The 16,034-nt window shown below is 35.8% G+C and overlaps 1 protein-coding gene across 1 annotated transcript in view; it reads right to left on the bottom strand.

Moving 5' to 3' along the window:
• Nucleotides 1-4,586: 4,586 nt before the first annotated feature.
• The window catches only part of ERO1B (endoplasmic reticulum oxidoreductase 1 beta), a 32,622-nt gene continuing 21,174 nt past the window's right edge, over nt 4,587-16,034 (bottom strand). Inside the window, exons 7-16 of the mRNA XM_059835933.1 lie at nt 14,728-14,848; nt 14,591-14,637; nt 13,455-13,466; nt 12,590-12,616; nt 11,059-11,151; nt 10,658-10,904; nt 9,738-9,807; nt 8,486-8,572; nt 6,909-7,042; nt 4,587-6,002 (exon numbers count right to left, since the gene is read on the bottom strand). Coding sequence (XP_059691916.1) covers nt 5,942-6,002; nt 6,909-7,042; nt 8,486-8,572; nt 9,738-9,807; nt 10,658-10,904; nt 11,059-11,151; nt 12,590-12,616; nt 13,455-13,466; nt 14,591-14,637; nt 14,728-14,848 — 899 coding nt within the window. The 3' untranslated portion in view covers nt 4,587-5,941. The remainder of the gene's footprint in view (nt 6,003-6,908; nt 7,043-8,485; nt 8,573-9,737; nt 9,808-10,657; nt 10,905-11,058; nt 11,152-12,589; nt 12,617-13,454; nt 13,467-14,590; nt 14,638-14,727; nt 14,849-16,034) is intronic.

Raw genomic sequence — 16,034 nt, 5'->3', positions numbered from 1 at the left:
TCATTAAGTGAAATGGCATAATTATTTTCTAAGTATTTTTATTTTTACACTGTGTATTGGGTTAGAAACACATGATTATGATGAATATACTGTAAACACATGAATGGGTGGTTCAAATGCATGATAGTAGCAATTCTTACATGCACATAAAAGCCTGTAAGGGAAAAATATCAGCCCGATTAAACAGATTAAACACTGTCTTTTCAAGTTATTGCTACTTACTCTTTGGATCATCACTGCTTACTCAACATGGAAAGATGGTTGGAGGCTAGAAGTCATCTATACTCTAGTTAATTATCTCAAAAACACACTGCATTCTTCTAAGAAAGTAAGAAAATTTTATCTTCTCAGCAGCTATAGGGACAGTCTCAGAACAGTAGAGATGGGCATCTGCTCTGGCTGGAGCATTGTGAAACTGCAAAACAGACTGAAAATCTGTTCATTTGAAATATTAAAGTTATGCTGTGATAGTCTCTGTTGATCAGTTCTAGGTGTATTATGTAGAGGAGTAAGTAAGTGAAATACCTAGCCCTGGAGATGGATACATATAACTACTTATTTATTTAATAAAAACCTAGGAAATGCAGTCTGGGAATAGAACAAGAGCCAGGAAAATGTAAAGCAGAAAAACCTCAAGTGGACCTAGAGGATAAATTCTGCGTAACTTACAGAAGGTCAGCAAAGCTGTGTTTCGGCCTTGTATGTTCAAGGATAAATTTGGTGGTTTGTGGTGGAAATGGTGGATAAATACCATTCTAATATGTGACATTAATATGTGACATTTGCACATAGTAAGCCTAAAAATAATTAATACTAATCTAAGGCGAGCAGGAACCCTAACTCTACTTCAGGTCTTTTTATTTTGCCCAATACTGACTGGTATGCTCCACTGTGAAGAACTCTGCACCCCCAGCATCTCTTTCTCCTTCCCCACATGAAACAAGTACTGTAATTCAATTCACATTTCCCTAGGAGAAAAATGTATTTCTTCTAGTAATCTTTACTTCTATAAAAGTAGTTCATTTTGAGGTGTACTACAGCATCCCGAAATGGTGGACAGCCTTGGTGTAAGAAGTACAAGAAGTAGAGACTTCTCATATACATTTCACAGAGGATATACACAAAAAAAAGAAGGGATGGGGGGTAGATCTGATCAGGTCTGCTTGGAAGCCAAAAGCAGAGTAGCACCACACGCATATGCCAAGTCTTCCACCAGGTCTTTGATTCTGGGGGCCTTTGTGGTAAAAATCAAATCACAAGCCTTGCCTCTGGCAGAAGCACCCTCTCAATTGTTTGCCCTCCAGAGCTTCCATTAGTTTCTTCACTTCTTCCTGAATGTTCACTGAAGACAAAAAGCCAATTAAACTATGAGCCAGAGCTTAAAAAAGGTGCCACAGGGTTGGCAGAACAGAAATTTTAATAAACCCATTGGGGTTCTACAATCATGTTTGTGCAACACTGCCTGAAGACATAGTGCAAGAAAAGTCTGCAGGAATTAAATTTTCTTCACAATAGATATAGCTGCCCAGCAAAAATTTAATTATGAGAATTCTGCGCTTAAAACAAGCTTAAGCCCTATGCCACAGTATGTATGCAAAAAAGTGGAACTACAAGTGACTATAACCAATCATAATAATGAATTAAATACTCTCAAACACAGGAGATTTCAACAACAGTGTGAAAGGTAAGATATTAAATTTAAATTAAATCACTATAATTATCATCACCTGTGTAACAGGTATTTACCCACCTAAACTGAGGATTAAATATGTGTATCAAATTTTTAGTAAGGTAATTTGTTAAAAATAAATACATGGAATAAAACAGAAAGCTGCAGAAACCCTTTAAAGGGAATAATTTCACATGAAGAGCCCCACTGGGTAAACCAACCAGAAGAAGTATTTACAAAATTGATTTTATAAGCTAGTCTGAGAAAGGGACAGAATGAACCAAATTTCATGTCCAAATAAGCCTTTTTGCCTCTTAAAACAATTGGACTTAAACAGTGGCTGAATTTGCCCATATTCATACAGAAACATACTGCAATTCTGCCACATCAATTTCTGAGGTACTGACACGCTACAGTGCACTGTAAGGAGCAACAGATGCACAGGTGACATTCATCTTTTGAATGGAATTAAAGTGAGAATGAAAGCCTGCTCATCATCTTCGGCTTAAATGACTGACATGTAAATAATTTAAGTTATATAATTTCTACCAAGTGTAGTTGAAAGGTAAATGAAAAGTAAAAAAATTTCCAAATGAAAACCCAAAAATTACATTCACAAAAAGAAGCTGTAGCAGAAAATACTTTAATTCGCATTTTATAGATTCAAACATAGCAAAGATTCAGAAGTGTTTAGATCTCAATAAGCAGTTCCAACATTGATTTTGGTTTTAATAAATATTACATTTTAATAGGCTAGCTATGTGGAGGAATTGTAAGGTGATGAATTGCTGATTGCTACTTTATAAATGTAAGCATCTAGATTATTTACAACATATTACAGGTCATTTCCCAGAAGAGCACAAAGCAAGGTCAGATAAAGGCAACCCAACCATCAAAATACAACTCAAGGAAGTGTGGCACAGTGTATTTCATGCACATACAATGACGTACAGCACAAGTCATCAGCTGAAGTGGGAAAACACTTTTGTTAGTCCAGCTTACACAAGTCTCTGTATAAATCTATATTCTCACCTTCCTCCTCAGGCACTGAAGAGCAAGTTGTTCAGCAACAGCGCCCTACATTTTACCTATGCAGTTTGTACCAAGTCTTATTTCACATAAGTCTTCGTGACTTGAGAAAAATGAAACATTTTTGTCTTCTTATGACCTCTGGGATTACAATCATTGTGTCATTTGTACAGGGAAATGTACTTTGAAATGAATAGCAGACAATGTTGACAAGCTGATCTCCAACAGGGAGCTGGAATTTAAAATAGTTTACAGGTCATGGACAGTGTAACTAACCTTATTCTTTAGTAGAAATTTACAGATCTGTTTTTATAAAATTTAATTTAACATATAAAGAACTAAGTCATCTGACTCACATGGCAAAACTTCATAGGCAGCATAGTCACAGAATGTACATCAAATACAGTAAAAAAGATGGTGACAGGAAAATTGTTCCAACTAGATTTGTAACAGGAAAAATCTTATGTCCTATTCCTACAATGACAGTGAAGTGAAATGCCTTCCATATGATCACTAAGCGAGATGTACCTTCAAATGCAACAGAACTTTCCTGTGTGCAGAATTTGCCATTCAGTTGCATTCCTGTGTTTTCATGACACAAAGGAAAAGAAGAAAAGTATCCCATCTGTTTATGTCCTTACCCAACGGTATTAACTTTGCCTGCATTGTGCCAATGAGGGTTGCAAGGAGCAGGTGTCCAGGATCTGCATGCCTGAATCTCTCACCTGTCCCACGAGCAAGTACATGATGCTAGTATGTGATGCTGCTTCAGTGTCCGTAGATTTTAGCCAGGCACAGGTGGAAAAAAATAAAAATAGCCAGTTGCATCCCCAGAAGAAGGTTGGAAGCAATTCACTTTCCCCACAAAGCAAGGGGAAAAAGGGAAGAAACAATTCTGAGGCTCAGGTCCTTCCTGGGGCAGCACAGACAATGCCATTTTTTTCTCAACTAGAAAATCCTGCCTAAAGCTTTAGGCACTATAATATACAACAATACAGATAAATCCCAGCTATACAGCATTCTTCACACAAGTGAGCCTACAGGTTCTAGCCCTTGCAGGTCAATCCAAAAAGGCAAGGAATTAATGGCCAACTGAAAAACACACACTTTCAATATATACAATTACTCAGAAGAGTTAGATACTCAGGGTGTAACTCATTTACCAAACACAGCTGTTCACATCTGAGCTAGTTACCTAGATTCCCACTTCAACTTAATGGAGAAAAATAAACTCTAGGGTGCAAATCACTGCATCCTAGAGTGTACCAGACATAGCCCGGAATAGGCCAGGTAAATCCACCAAGAAATCACCTGCCCTTCTCCATTAACTAGAAAAAGGAAGCCTGTGGTGCTTTGCTCAGACACAAGTACCCACAGGCAAGAGAGGCTGCTGGGTAAGAATGTAACATCCCCAGACTGGTATCAGCTTCCTCTAACACCATGGTAAATTATCTACTGGCTTAAACAGGAACTTATGACTGGATACCAGTTCATTGCCAATTTGTGCAACTATCACCAAAACTTTGTGGGGTGGTTTGTGGTTTTTGTTTTTTACTTTTTTTATTTTTTTCCTTTTCTTTCATTTAGCTAATCCCAGTTTGACTCAAGAGGGTTTACTTTCTTGAGAAACAGTATTTTTTTATAATAGCCAGTGTCAGTGGGATAGTCTTTCATTTCCAGTCAGGTAGAAATTTGAGGCTAGTCTGGAAACAAAGGACATATTGTATTCCAGCTTTCATAAAATCTCAGCTGTACAGGACCACATTATGGAAGCCAATACAGTTACAATCAATTATATAAACAGGTCACTAAATATCTGGGAGGGTGAAAAATGTTTAAGAGCACTTTATTTTGTGAAGACTTATTTTTAAGAACAAGAGAAGTATCCACACTGTACCAGCACCTCCTACATTCATCACTCCTAACTTTGAAACATGCTGGTTTTAAAAAAATTATTACTTCATTTTAAATTTAAACCAATATTTGGTTGCTACTAATCAGTAGTGCTGTTTCTGAATTCTGTTTTGGACGATGGTAATTTATCATTGACATTTGTGGACAATGATATACAAGTAATTTCTTGTTTTATGAAAGTTACGTTATTAACATACCCGTTTTATTAAGCTGAATATCCTTTTAAAGAAGATACAGTTAGGGGTTGCATAGATAGAGTATGTGGTATTAAATGTCAGTGTGATTATGAATTTTAAAAAGCATCTTTTTTTAAAAGTGACTACAAAAACAAGTTCTTACTTTTTGCGCTGACCTTTTAACATAGCACTAAAACATAACCCATGAAAAGCAAATCTATTTCCACAGCTCAAAGATTGAAGTGTGCTATTTTATCATTTTGGATATTAAAAAGACAATTTCTGGAAACTGAACTTGTGATTACAATCGAGAAAACAAAATGGGCTAGATGCAAATTTGATTGACAGAGGCTTTTCAGCTAGCAGCACTCCACTAACCATCTCCCCCTGCCCTTAGCCCCACCCCCCAAGCAAATGCAGGTAGCCAAGGGGCTGCAGAAAAGTCACTTCCAACTGTGCTGCATCAGAGACAAGGTAGTTACTTTAAAGAAAAAAGGAAATTCTGAAAAGCAGCACATAAGGAAAAAACGTTGATATCGGCATGATGCAAAGGAGCTCAGTATGAAATAAAATTTTCTGCTCAGTAAATTTCCTATTTAAGTAAGTTTCATTATTACAGTAAGAAGTCACAACTCAACAAGAGCCTTATTTCCTTTTCTGTTTGGTGGTGGGTTTGTTTTGTTTTGGTTTTGGGGTTTTTTTGTTTGGTTTTTTTTTTTTTTTTTAGACAGCCAGAATCAGCATACCCAACCCTCAGAATATACTGAAGCTCAGTACTGGGGAGAAGCGAGAGGTGAACCACCTCTCTTAGGACAGGCCAAGTCAGGGTGGAGGTACATATGTTTTCATATAAAACAACTGTCTCAAAAAGACAAGGAAATAAAGAAAATTTATGAAGTCTCAGTACAACAGAACTGTGAGCAGAGAACTTAAAAAATAAACAGATCAGCATAATTTACACATTTAAAAACTATATATTTAATTCATAAATATCTTCTCTAATTAATAACCATTCCTAGTTGAAACATAAATATTCAAGTTGGTATTTGATTTTACTTTTTATCAGTTCATATGAGTCCTGTAAGGATCAGTTCCTTCTGCTCAATGCAGTCATGTAAATGGTCTTCACTGATGGGTTGTGCAAAGGCCTTCATTACCTAGTTTGTTGTAATAAAACTTTAAAATTCTGCAACTCTCTTATACTTGTGGAAAGCCTGTAAAACAAAAACCCCTTAAGTGTTAGTAAGTCAACTGTGAAAGAGAAGTGGAAATCATCATCTTCCATGAGGGCTTTTTGTTTGGTTTATTTGAACACAATTGTGTTCCGAAGATTAACTAAGATACTATTTTCCCTCAAAAAATCTACTATCTGACTCTCCGTTATATTTACGTAATATATTTCAAGGATTAAAGTTTAGCTATATTTTAAATTTTCCTGACTTCATTAAACATCTAAAAATCTCTAACCAGAGGTAATAAACATTAATTACACTCTTTTAAACAGGACCAGATTTTTGAATATAACAAGATCTGAAGAACTAGCATGATGAATAAAAAAGCAAGTTCTACACATTTTAAAGCTGTTAAAATGTTTTGTTTCATCACTTCAACGAGGTAAAATTTTTGCTGTTTTCAAAAAACTAATCAAAATTGAAGTTTTAACAAAAATAATCACATCATACACAAAAATACAGAAGCCTGAGGGCTAAATGACAGCGTTAAAAAATCTCCAAGTATTTTTATTCCTTGTCACTACTTTTGACGTACACATATTTAAAACAGAAATAAATAAAAAAAGTAGAACAGCTCTACTCAGTGTCCAAAACTGAGGAGACATACCCAAAGTCTTATGCTTAAGACTGTTTGAGACTTAAATCCAGCTTTCACAAGATGGAATTTATGACATTTGAGATAAATGGATGAATTGGATCCCAACACACAATGATGACCAAGGCTAATAATCAGCACTCCGCATACTCAGTTTGATTGCATTGAGTTTATCAATATCACTACTAATAGATCAGCCTTTAAAAGCTACAGCTACATGTACAATACACAGACCTTGAGTGTTGACACTAACGTTTTATGGTTCTTCTACTATACAAATGATAAAAACTTACCTTCCAAAGGCATTTACAAGAGCAACTATTTCTTGACGTGTGAGTTGAAAACCTTTTGATGGGCTATTCTCAGGAAGGCTCTGTATTTCTTTCTCAGAGAACAAGATCTTCAGAGCAGTTCCTAAGCCTTGAGTCTACAAGAAAAGTCCCATGTTTTAACATCAATAAGACCACTCCTTTGAACTCTCAGAAAACCATAAAAAAGTTTAGAAATTACTAATCCAGGCAAACTGTAGTACCAATTCTTATATATTGACACTTTCTCAACCCAAGTAACTGCACACAAACCAGGACACTAATACAAATGCATGCCATCAATTGTGTATCAGGTTCAGTCACTTATTTAAGAACGTTTGTTTCCTCAGGTATACTTGCTCTTCATCCTCGTGGTTTTAATCTCTTCCTTTCCTATCTCTTTTCAGCCACACCAGATGCATATGAAAATACGCCTGCTACAACACTTCCAGCTCCCTCCCACCCCTTACCTTACAGATGCCCCACTGCTGTAGAAGTGGTTGGATCAGATCTCCCCTCTTCTTCTCCCCTCCCCCTTCCAAGTCAAACTAGGTTTTATTATGAGGTATCATAACACTTCTGCTTTTTCCACCCCCAGTCCCAGTGGCAGACACTGCAGTTTCAGTTTCAACCCCTATTTTCCATACAGAAATAGAACAGAAGCAGCTATTATTTCCCCTTTTAATCAGGCTACAGAAACAATCACTAAATTTTGACAAAAAGTGGTTGAATCTGGTTGTAAGACAATTTTATAGGTCAGGAAACTTGGCCCTATTTCATTTTGTGTGAGAAGGAAAAAACAATAATAGGTCAGAAGCATTAACTAGGACAGGATAGGCAGAACTCCAGAAATTCAGCAGAGACGACCAAATTTTTGATGTTATAAATTTCTTTGAAAACTGAACTCTGATAAGCTTAATGCTACACAGCAGAATAGTACAATAGGCAACCAAAAGTAATAACTATTATTAGTTTGGACTTAACATTAGTCTTGGTGTTTAAAATCTTGTTCTCAATAAAATAAAACTAATAGGTGTCCAGAAATTGAAATTCTGTTTTTGAACTTTCAGCTTCACTGTGCACGTTTGCATTCATTTGCTGTCTTCTGCATAAATTGTGAAAATCTGAATTACTTCTTTTTCTTCTGCCTCAATTTGTGGAGTTAAATCTCACACTGGATTTTCTAACAATTAAGCAAGTGCTGTACTTCCAGGAAGGCTTCCCACAGGTGATTCTACAAGGCTCATCTGATCACTGAATACAGATAAGATATTGACTGCCAGTAAGAGTGCCGTGAAGCATCTGCTTTAAATACTTTTTTTTTTTGAGAATACAAACTATACTTTTTAGTAAACTAAACAGCTGTTGACTAAACAAAATAAATATTTTTTTAAACAAAATTATTTAAAAAATTGTTTAATGGTGAACTAAACATACGTCTATTTTAAATATATAGGTAAGGATATCAAAGATCAACCATGTGCAGAAAGTCTGAATGCTAAGGCAAGAAATAGATGCTTACCTTCTAACCTCCCCCCTTGCCACCCCCAAATAAACTGTACCTGCAGTTTGCCCCACAGCCTGCATTTATCACATCCAACACAATCCATTATGCGTGATATGTTCTTGAAATGCAATCTGAATTCTTCCTATCAGTTAAAACCAAAATAAAACAGGTTAACTTAAAGTACCTCTTAGCTTTACAAAAACAGAAGGTTAACTAATCTAGTACCACTAAAATATGAATTCTCCATTACTAAAACCTAACAAAATCACTACCATATGTGGTCATGCCATAACAAAGGTCCACGTAAACCCAGAATCTTGTTTCTAGCAACTGCTAATAGTTAATTCCTCAAAAAAACCCCCAAAATATGGGACATGCAGGGTAACGCTTGGATTCTGCACACTGAGTTTCCAGCAACTTGCTCAAAATTTTCTGAGCTATAAGTACTGTATCTGTGTCCCTGCCCAATTTTTATTCCATTATTCAAATCCCTTTTGAACCAACCTACCTTTTTGACAAACAGTCAAACGAGTTACAATTCACAAAAGACATATCTCCTGTCCAAAGCTATGGGTAGATTGTTGCTTTGCAGCTTCAGAGTGGAAGCAAGCACAGCACAGAACTAATTAAGATGATCTTAATTATTAAATATTTACGGTCAGAAAAACACTAGCTGGGCTGATGAACTACTGGCACCTTTCTAATAGCATTCTTTCTAATGCTGATAAAATTCCATACTATTACTGAAATAAGTATTAAAAGTGTTAGTAAGTATTAAAACAGACCTTTATTACTGAGCCACACTCCAACTGTGGAATTGTAGTGCATACCAATCTGAACACCAACATGTTAACACTGGAAGTTGCTAGGTAGTAACAACATTCACATTAGATTCCCATGTCTAGAAGCGATGCTTTCCTAACGTCAAGTATAATATTGTATTACATCTGTTTTTTAAGCAAACATATCTGGATTTGTTTTAGATGCTTATGTGAAACAGATACTCTATTTAAAAACACCATTGCATCTACTGGTAATATAAATTCAACTAATTTGCCTCACCACAGTCCTGATGGCAGACCCAAGGCACTAAACCAGAGATTTCAGTCTGCTTGGCTCAGGACAACACCTTGCATTCATTTACTACAAAGTAGATTAAAAGGCCTCAGATACAGTTCTCTAAGTTTTTATCTCTGCCTTTTCTACTCTCAGCAGTATGCGTCTTGATAGGTAGAGAGGTTTTCTAAAATAACACAACTTAATTGCAAAATGGATATTTTGGATGTCATTCAGAAAAACAGCTTTACCTTTAATGACTTGGCTCCTTTTTTATCTCCAGCAAACATGGACTTTTCATCAAAGTGCATATGGAAGGACCTAATAAAGACAAAATGCAAAAAACCACAAATGCTGGCATGAACTACAGTGCTCCATCAAGCTTGGTGAGCAGCTGATGCCATCAGTGCAAAATACTTTTCAGAGTTCCTAGTCTTGGCAGAATAACTCTTAAAAATTTACTGAATTGTATCAGTTTTACTAGTCAACCCCTGTAACCTGAAATCTGTTATTTACAGTTTTGTTGAGAACTTTCTTCACTCCATTTCCACTCCATTTCTAAAACACACTGAAATGGTTTTAATGTTTGCCTTTCAGTTGATTGTTGTCTGGCCACATCTCAAATACCTAGCAAGACTATGATTAAGGACAGCAATGAAGCCACACAGCACGTTACCAATCACAAAAATTAGCGAGAAGGTGAGCAAAGGAACTGGACTAAAGCACCTTACAGAGTAAACAGAAGGAAGAAGGGATGGCTAAAACCCCAGAGGTTAAGTCTATGATAAAAGCTGGATTACTCACTGGATCGTGAAAAGACTACATGTACTATTTTCCTTTTCAAGATAATTTGTATCTTATACTGAAGAATCAGAAAAAACAACAAATAGGGAGTAGCCCAGAGTGTTGCATGGTGGTTTTTGTTTGTTTGTTTGTGGTTTTTTTGGCTTGGGTTTTCTTTTTTTTTTTAAAGATTGGTACTTTCAAACCTCAAAAATATTCATCTCTTCCCATCAAATGTACAAATTCCTCTTGTTCTCTCCCATTACTTCATTTTATTTCCTAATTCCACTCTCCTCCTTATCCTATCCTATCAAGAAGTCATCTATTCTCACTTGTGAGTATAACTGTGAATTTCAAACTATCAATAAAAAGAAATCTTATGTCTTACTTTGTATCCCTGAAGATATCTAGTAAGAGCGCTTTAGATTCAGCATCCTCATGGCCATTTCCAGTGTAAAGGTCAACAACTGAACGCTCAAAGTACGGTGCAACCTTTGACAAAGCACGCAGCTCTATCAAATATAAGAAATACAAGTTTTTGAGCCTCCTTGGTCCTTCTCCTTTTGTTTCAATAGGGTCAAAGCGGCGAGTGAACTCTTTCACGTTCGGTCCCCAGCGAGGCTTCCCCCATGTTTCTACACAGAGGAAAAAACAGGGCACGGGGAGCAAAACATACATTTAGAAAAAGAAAGCAACTCAGTATATGTCAAAATTTTTCAGGAAAAAAACAAATACATGTTACAGATATTGTAGAATTCCATTCAGCAGTTTTACCTAGACTTAGATTACCTTCAAGAAGATAATTTGCACACAGATGCAAGTTGATGCTAGCATGAAGTCCAGAAATGAGTTTATAAAACACTCTTTTCTCAAGGCAAAGACCTGTCCAGGAAAAAAAGACGAACAGACCCCAAACTAAATGCTGGAAATAATGTATTAAAATTAATATATCTTGACATTTCAGTGATGCAAGTCTACATTGTTTAACTTTCAAGAGTTACAATTATAGTACTTCAGCATTGTTAATAAGCCATTATATCCATCATAAGAAAAGTTTACCTCTTATTTTTTATATGAAGAAGTACTAAGAATGAAGTTTGACATTTCTTACTCTGTATTTTAGTGTTTAATAAATACAGTCAAATAAGTATCTGGTCAATTGGTACAGATAAATTGCCACACAAAAATAAGATGCTTACATTGTTTGAGCAATGAATTTGAAACAGTCTTGAATTTTGACAGTCTGGAAACCAGAACTATACTGTGACCCATCCTAATTAGGATTAATGCTATCACTGAATTAGAGTAGTGACCTTACAGAAAAACATCAAACCCCCCAGAAAACCTTATGGCATTGGAAAACAGCAAAAATATTTCTTCCCAGCTCTACTGTAAATTCACTGAAGATTTAAATGCACAGAGCCAAACCTTGAAAAACATTACTTTGATGGATACTGACTTCTACAGCATAAACAGAAACGTAATGGCATTGGGTGGCCAAAATAAAATCTAAATGCAGAAATTAGCTATAATACCACTTACACCCAGGGACAGAGACTACACTTGGAATTTAGGCATTCTTCTCAAAGATATGTTTGGGTGACTCTCCTGCCACTCCAGTCTCCACAAATGGAAGCAGGAAAAGCTGATGGTGAAGCCTATCTGTGAGGCTGAGATATGGCCTCATTTACAGACATCACATTTTAAAAAGCATGTAAATTTGTATGCTTACCTACAATAGCATCAGTTTGAGATTTCCAACTAGACAAGTAAAGGCTTATGAAAGGCAGAATGAACTAAGTTTAAAATTAAGTACATTTAACTCTTACTTTTTTGCACACCTCCAAAATGCAATTTTGATTGCTACCACTGTAATAATAATTTCCATTTAAATATGAATAAAAAGCTTTGCCTTCTGAACACACATTATATTTATGTTAGCTTATATACTGAGAACAGAACCATCAAAAACTTTAATGTTTTTAAAAGCTGTTTTCAAATAAAAACCTTAGCAATGTTACTAATAATCATGTCCCTGCTTAAATGCCTAAGATGTGCAGAAAATTCAAAGAAACTGGTATTGAACTCCCCCTTTATAAAAGATGAAACAGTGAAGGGTTTAAGGAGTATACCATCTAAGTGAATGAGAAGATTTCCAAAGACCCTTAAGGAAAAAAAAAAAATTCTTTGAATGACACTCAGTTGTGCACAATTTATTAAAAACCCTACACAATGAAAAATATTTGGGGAGAGGAAAAAAATACTACATAGTTTCTTCTAGTGAATTTAACGTTATATTAACTCATCCAAGAGGCTTTACCTTCTAGCCATGTGTAGAAAGATTCTCCTGTAAATACAAAGTATATAGTTAAATGAAGAGTATTAATTTTCAACATTACAGTATCTTTGTATTACTATGCATACTAACATTAGCTGCCATCTGGACACAAAGCTAAATAATTTAGCTATTAAAGTGAGAATAGGCACTGAAGTGGCTGAGCTTTGAGATTAGTTTAAATCTGTTGGGGTCAGAATAGGAGAAATACAAGAATGAGCATGATTAAGCTACTGGTCAGGGCATTCAGAAGTGTAAGAAAGCGCAAGCCTGATTACATGCACTAGTGGTGAAAGACATGATGGAAGAGCGTAATTATATCCGATAGCCTTTACGCTGACTGTCTGAAGGTTTCCTGTAGGCTTAGATCTTATACCTGAGAGCTTTCAGTTGATCTTAGTCTGTCTCACTGTAGACAGACCAAATGCTTTTTCTCCTCACGCTCTCCCCACCTTCCCAAAATGAAGAAGGACATTCAAGAAAGTACAAAAAAACCCCTGTCCCTCTTCTTTTAAGGGATCTGACATTAGTATCAATGGAGCTCTGGAGATGACCCAAGAAATCCTTTAATTTATGCATCTCCGGTTATCTCGCCAATAACATTATCACAACACATATTCTGTTACAAGGATAAGAATCAACAACAGAACTGTATTTTGGTCTTATCCACTCCTTCTCCCTACTCCAAATGAAAGAATTATCCCAATAAAAACATCTTCTGATCAATCATCTGCATAAAAACATAACTTTCCTGCCCTCTAATGCAATAGCAATAAAGTGAATAAATCAGATATTGAAAACTTTAATGCTTACTTCATTTCTGCAGGTCAAGCAAAACAACATGACTTACCATCATCTCCTCCTTAAGGGGAGAAAAAAAAAAAATATCCATAAGCATCAAAAAGATAATTTCTACAGCAAAGCAGTAATGAAACACAGGCTTTACTACAAACACTGAAAAAGTGCAAGAAACGTTATTTAATCTAAAAAAAAAAAATAAAATAGGCTACTTTCCGTCCTTTTCCTCCTCCTCAAGACCACCTGAGACTAAACACATTATTATAATGAAAGTCTGTAAGAATTTGAAATCTTAATACTAGCTGATTTAGATATTATTGAAAACTATATTTTAGCTTCAGAAAGATGGTTAGGAAGTCGTCTTCTTCAGTTCACATTATTCAACAATCTGACCAATGCTCCTTTCCGAAATTATGATCCCTGAGTTAAACTGCTCTTACAATTCTTTTTATTTGTGTGTATCAGCAATATATTATCTCAATATTTATAATTACTAAAAGCTATCTTGATTTTCTAATTTGTGGTGTGTTTTCTAACTCAATTGACTGGCTAACAGTTAATTTTTAAGGGAAATGAGACACACTGACAGGGGAAAGCTGATTCATTTGGAACACCAGGTTATAGTTTTCAATTAAAATTTCAAAACTTAAACCCCAAGACATTGGCATACTTACTTTTTTTTTTTAATAGCTTTGAAGATAACTGAGCCTTCCTAAGTATCCACTCTTTCTTCAAATAATGCCATTATTTGTACATTTGTAATACACTAAACATTATGGATGGAAAATGTACAGCTACATTATACGAGGATGACTATGAGCTAAAGCGATGAAATTAAAAAAAAAGACAAGGGAAGAATACAAAAGTGGTGAAATTTTTGTTGAACTTTAACTCCTTCCCATCCACACTGGAAAATTACTGTGACACTTACTGAACACTTTGCTTTAGTTTTCAAGTTAGCTCCCCTGACATTAATAAGCCTATTCATATATATAAGATTACGCATGTATGTAATCAAGTATCACAAACCTCAGTCTAAATATTGAAAATGGACATCTACTTCTACAGAGGAAATTAAAAAAGCAGAAAGCAAACCTACAGACTGAAGATTACTATTTGTATCACTTGTACTGCAATAGTCACTATGTTAAAACCACTGCATTAGAAAATAAAACAGGCAAGACCCACCCCTACTAGGCGCCAGTGGATTTAAAGGACGATAGACAGATCGAGGCCTAGAAAATAGGTTAGAAAACACAAAAATCAGTTTTAAGCTAAATTGAAGCGCAGGTGTAAGAAATAGGCTTCCTCTCCCTCCCAATTACTTGAAGCAGTTTTCTTCGTAGATGCTGTTCCACACTCTCCAAGCAGAAGGCCCCTTGTATCCAGTGTAACGTTCTGGATTCAGCAGCAAATCCACATACTGTGCATCTGGAGATCTCTCATCTAAATAGGAAATCTTTTGTTACATACTCTAACTAACCATTTAAAAAAGATTCAATTTAAAAAAGGTCACACAGAATTAAGTATAAATAAGAGTTCTCATATAATACTATTCTGTCTTTCAGCTGGATTATAAAATGCCTTGTATGTAAAAATACAGCAAAATACACACTAAACAGAAAGCTCAAAAGTATATAATTTACTCCAAAGTCTCTTGTGAGGCCATAATTTCTACATCTGAACACATTCTATGTGGCTTCAACCCCACCATAAACACTTGTCATGCAATGTGTTCTCTCACCCTACACTAAGATATAAACAGTGTTTTGTTTTAAATGGGCTTCAAATTCAGGGTTTCTTTGTCTGGCACTATTTGGTTGGGGGGGATCGCTTTTTTGAAATGGGTATACTGCTACGGGGGCTTCTTAATAAAGACAAGGTCAAAGAAGTGCATCTTGTAGTTGGTATGTATTGTATATTTATTAGCTAAATCACTTTTTTCCCCAGATACCCTCGTATACTGGCAGAAAGCCTGGATCACACTGCTAAATTGAACAAACTTTCGGCATATTGCAGAACACTCTGTTGGTTATGGCAAGAAACAGGTTATTTAAGCAGCAGTTCAGTAAGTTACACCCTCATCTCTAAAGATCACTACAAATTCAGGCAACATACCCAAAGAAAATTGAGAGACAGTACTCTCTCGGCTTGAAAACTCTGTACAAATAGAAACTTGAGTTTTGAGCTACAATCAATAAAAAGCAGGAAGAATTCCCTCTTTGAAATTCTAGGTCAAGAGCAACTCTTGCTTAAGAAAACTGGCATACAATACAAGCCAGTAGTCCAGAGACTTATTCATAGGAATAGGCCAAGCAGTGCCACCGAGTATTTCCTCAGATGTCAAATAAAGCCACAGAAACAGTGAAAACTGCTCTAAAGAGATGATTCTGCATGAGCAGTTAAGCATCGCTTCAGCAGTAGTAGCAAAAACAAAGAAAAGAGACAGACAAGACACACAACACAGTGAGTGCCAGGTGGAACAAAGTCAAATTACAGCTTTATTTCTTTGGCAGCATGGCTAACCTAAGTAGTTCCTACCGTTCCTGGTCACTTCAGGTCTCCACTTTTTTTTTTCATTATCCACATACAACTGAGTCTGTGGGGCAGTGCAACAAAAGGATGGAAAGCT

This window comes from Gavia stellata, chromosome 2 (assembly GCF_030936135.1).
Source record: "Gavia stellata isolate bGavSte3 chromosome 2, bGavSte3.hap2, whole genome shotgun sequence".
Lineage (NCBI taxonomy): Eukaryota > Metazoa > Chordata > Aves > Gaviiformes > Gaviidae > Gavia > Gavia stellata.
This window is presented reverse-complemented; position numbering and strand designations above follow the sequence as displayed.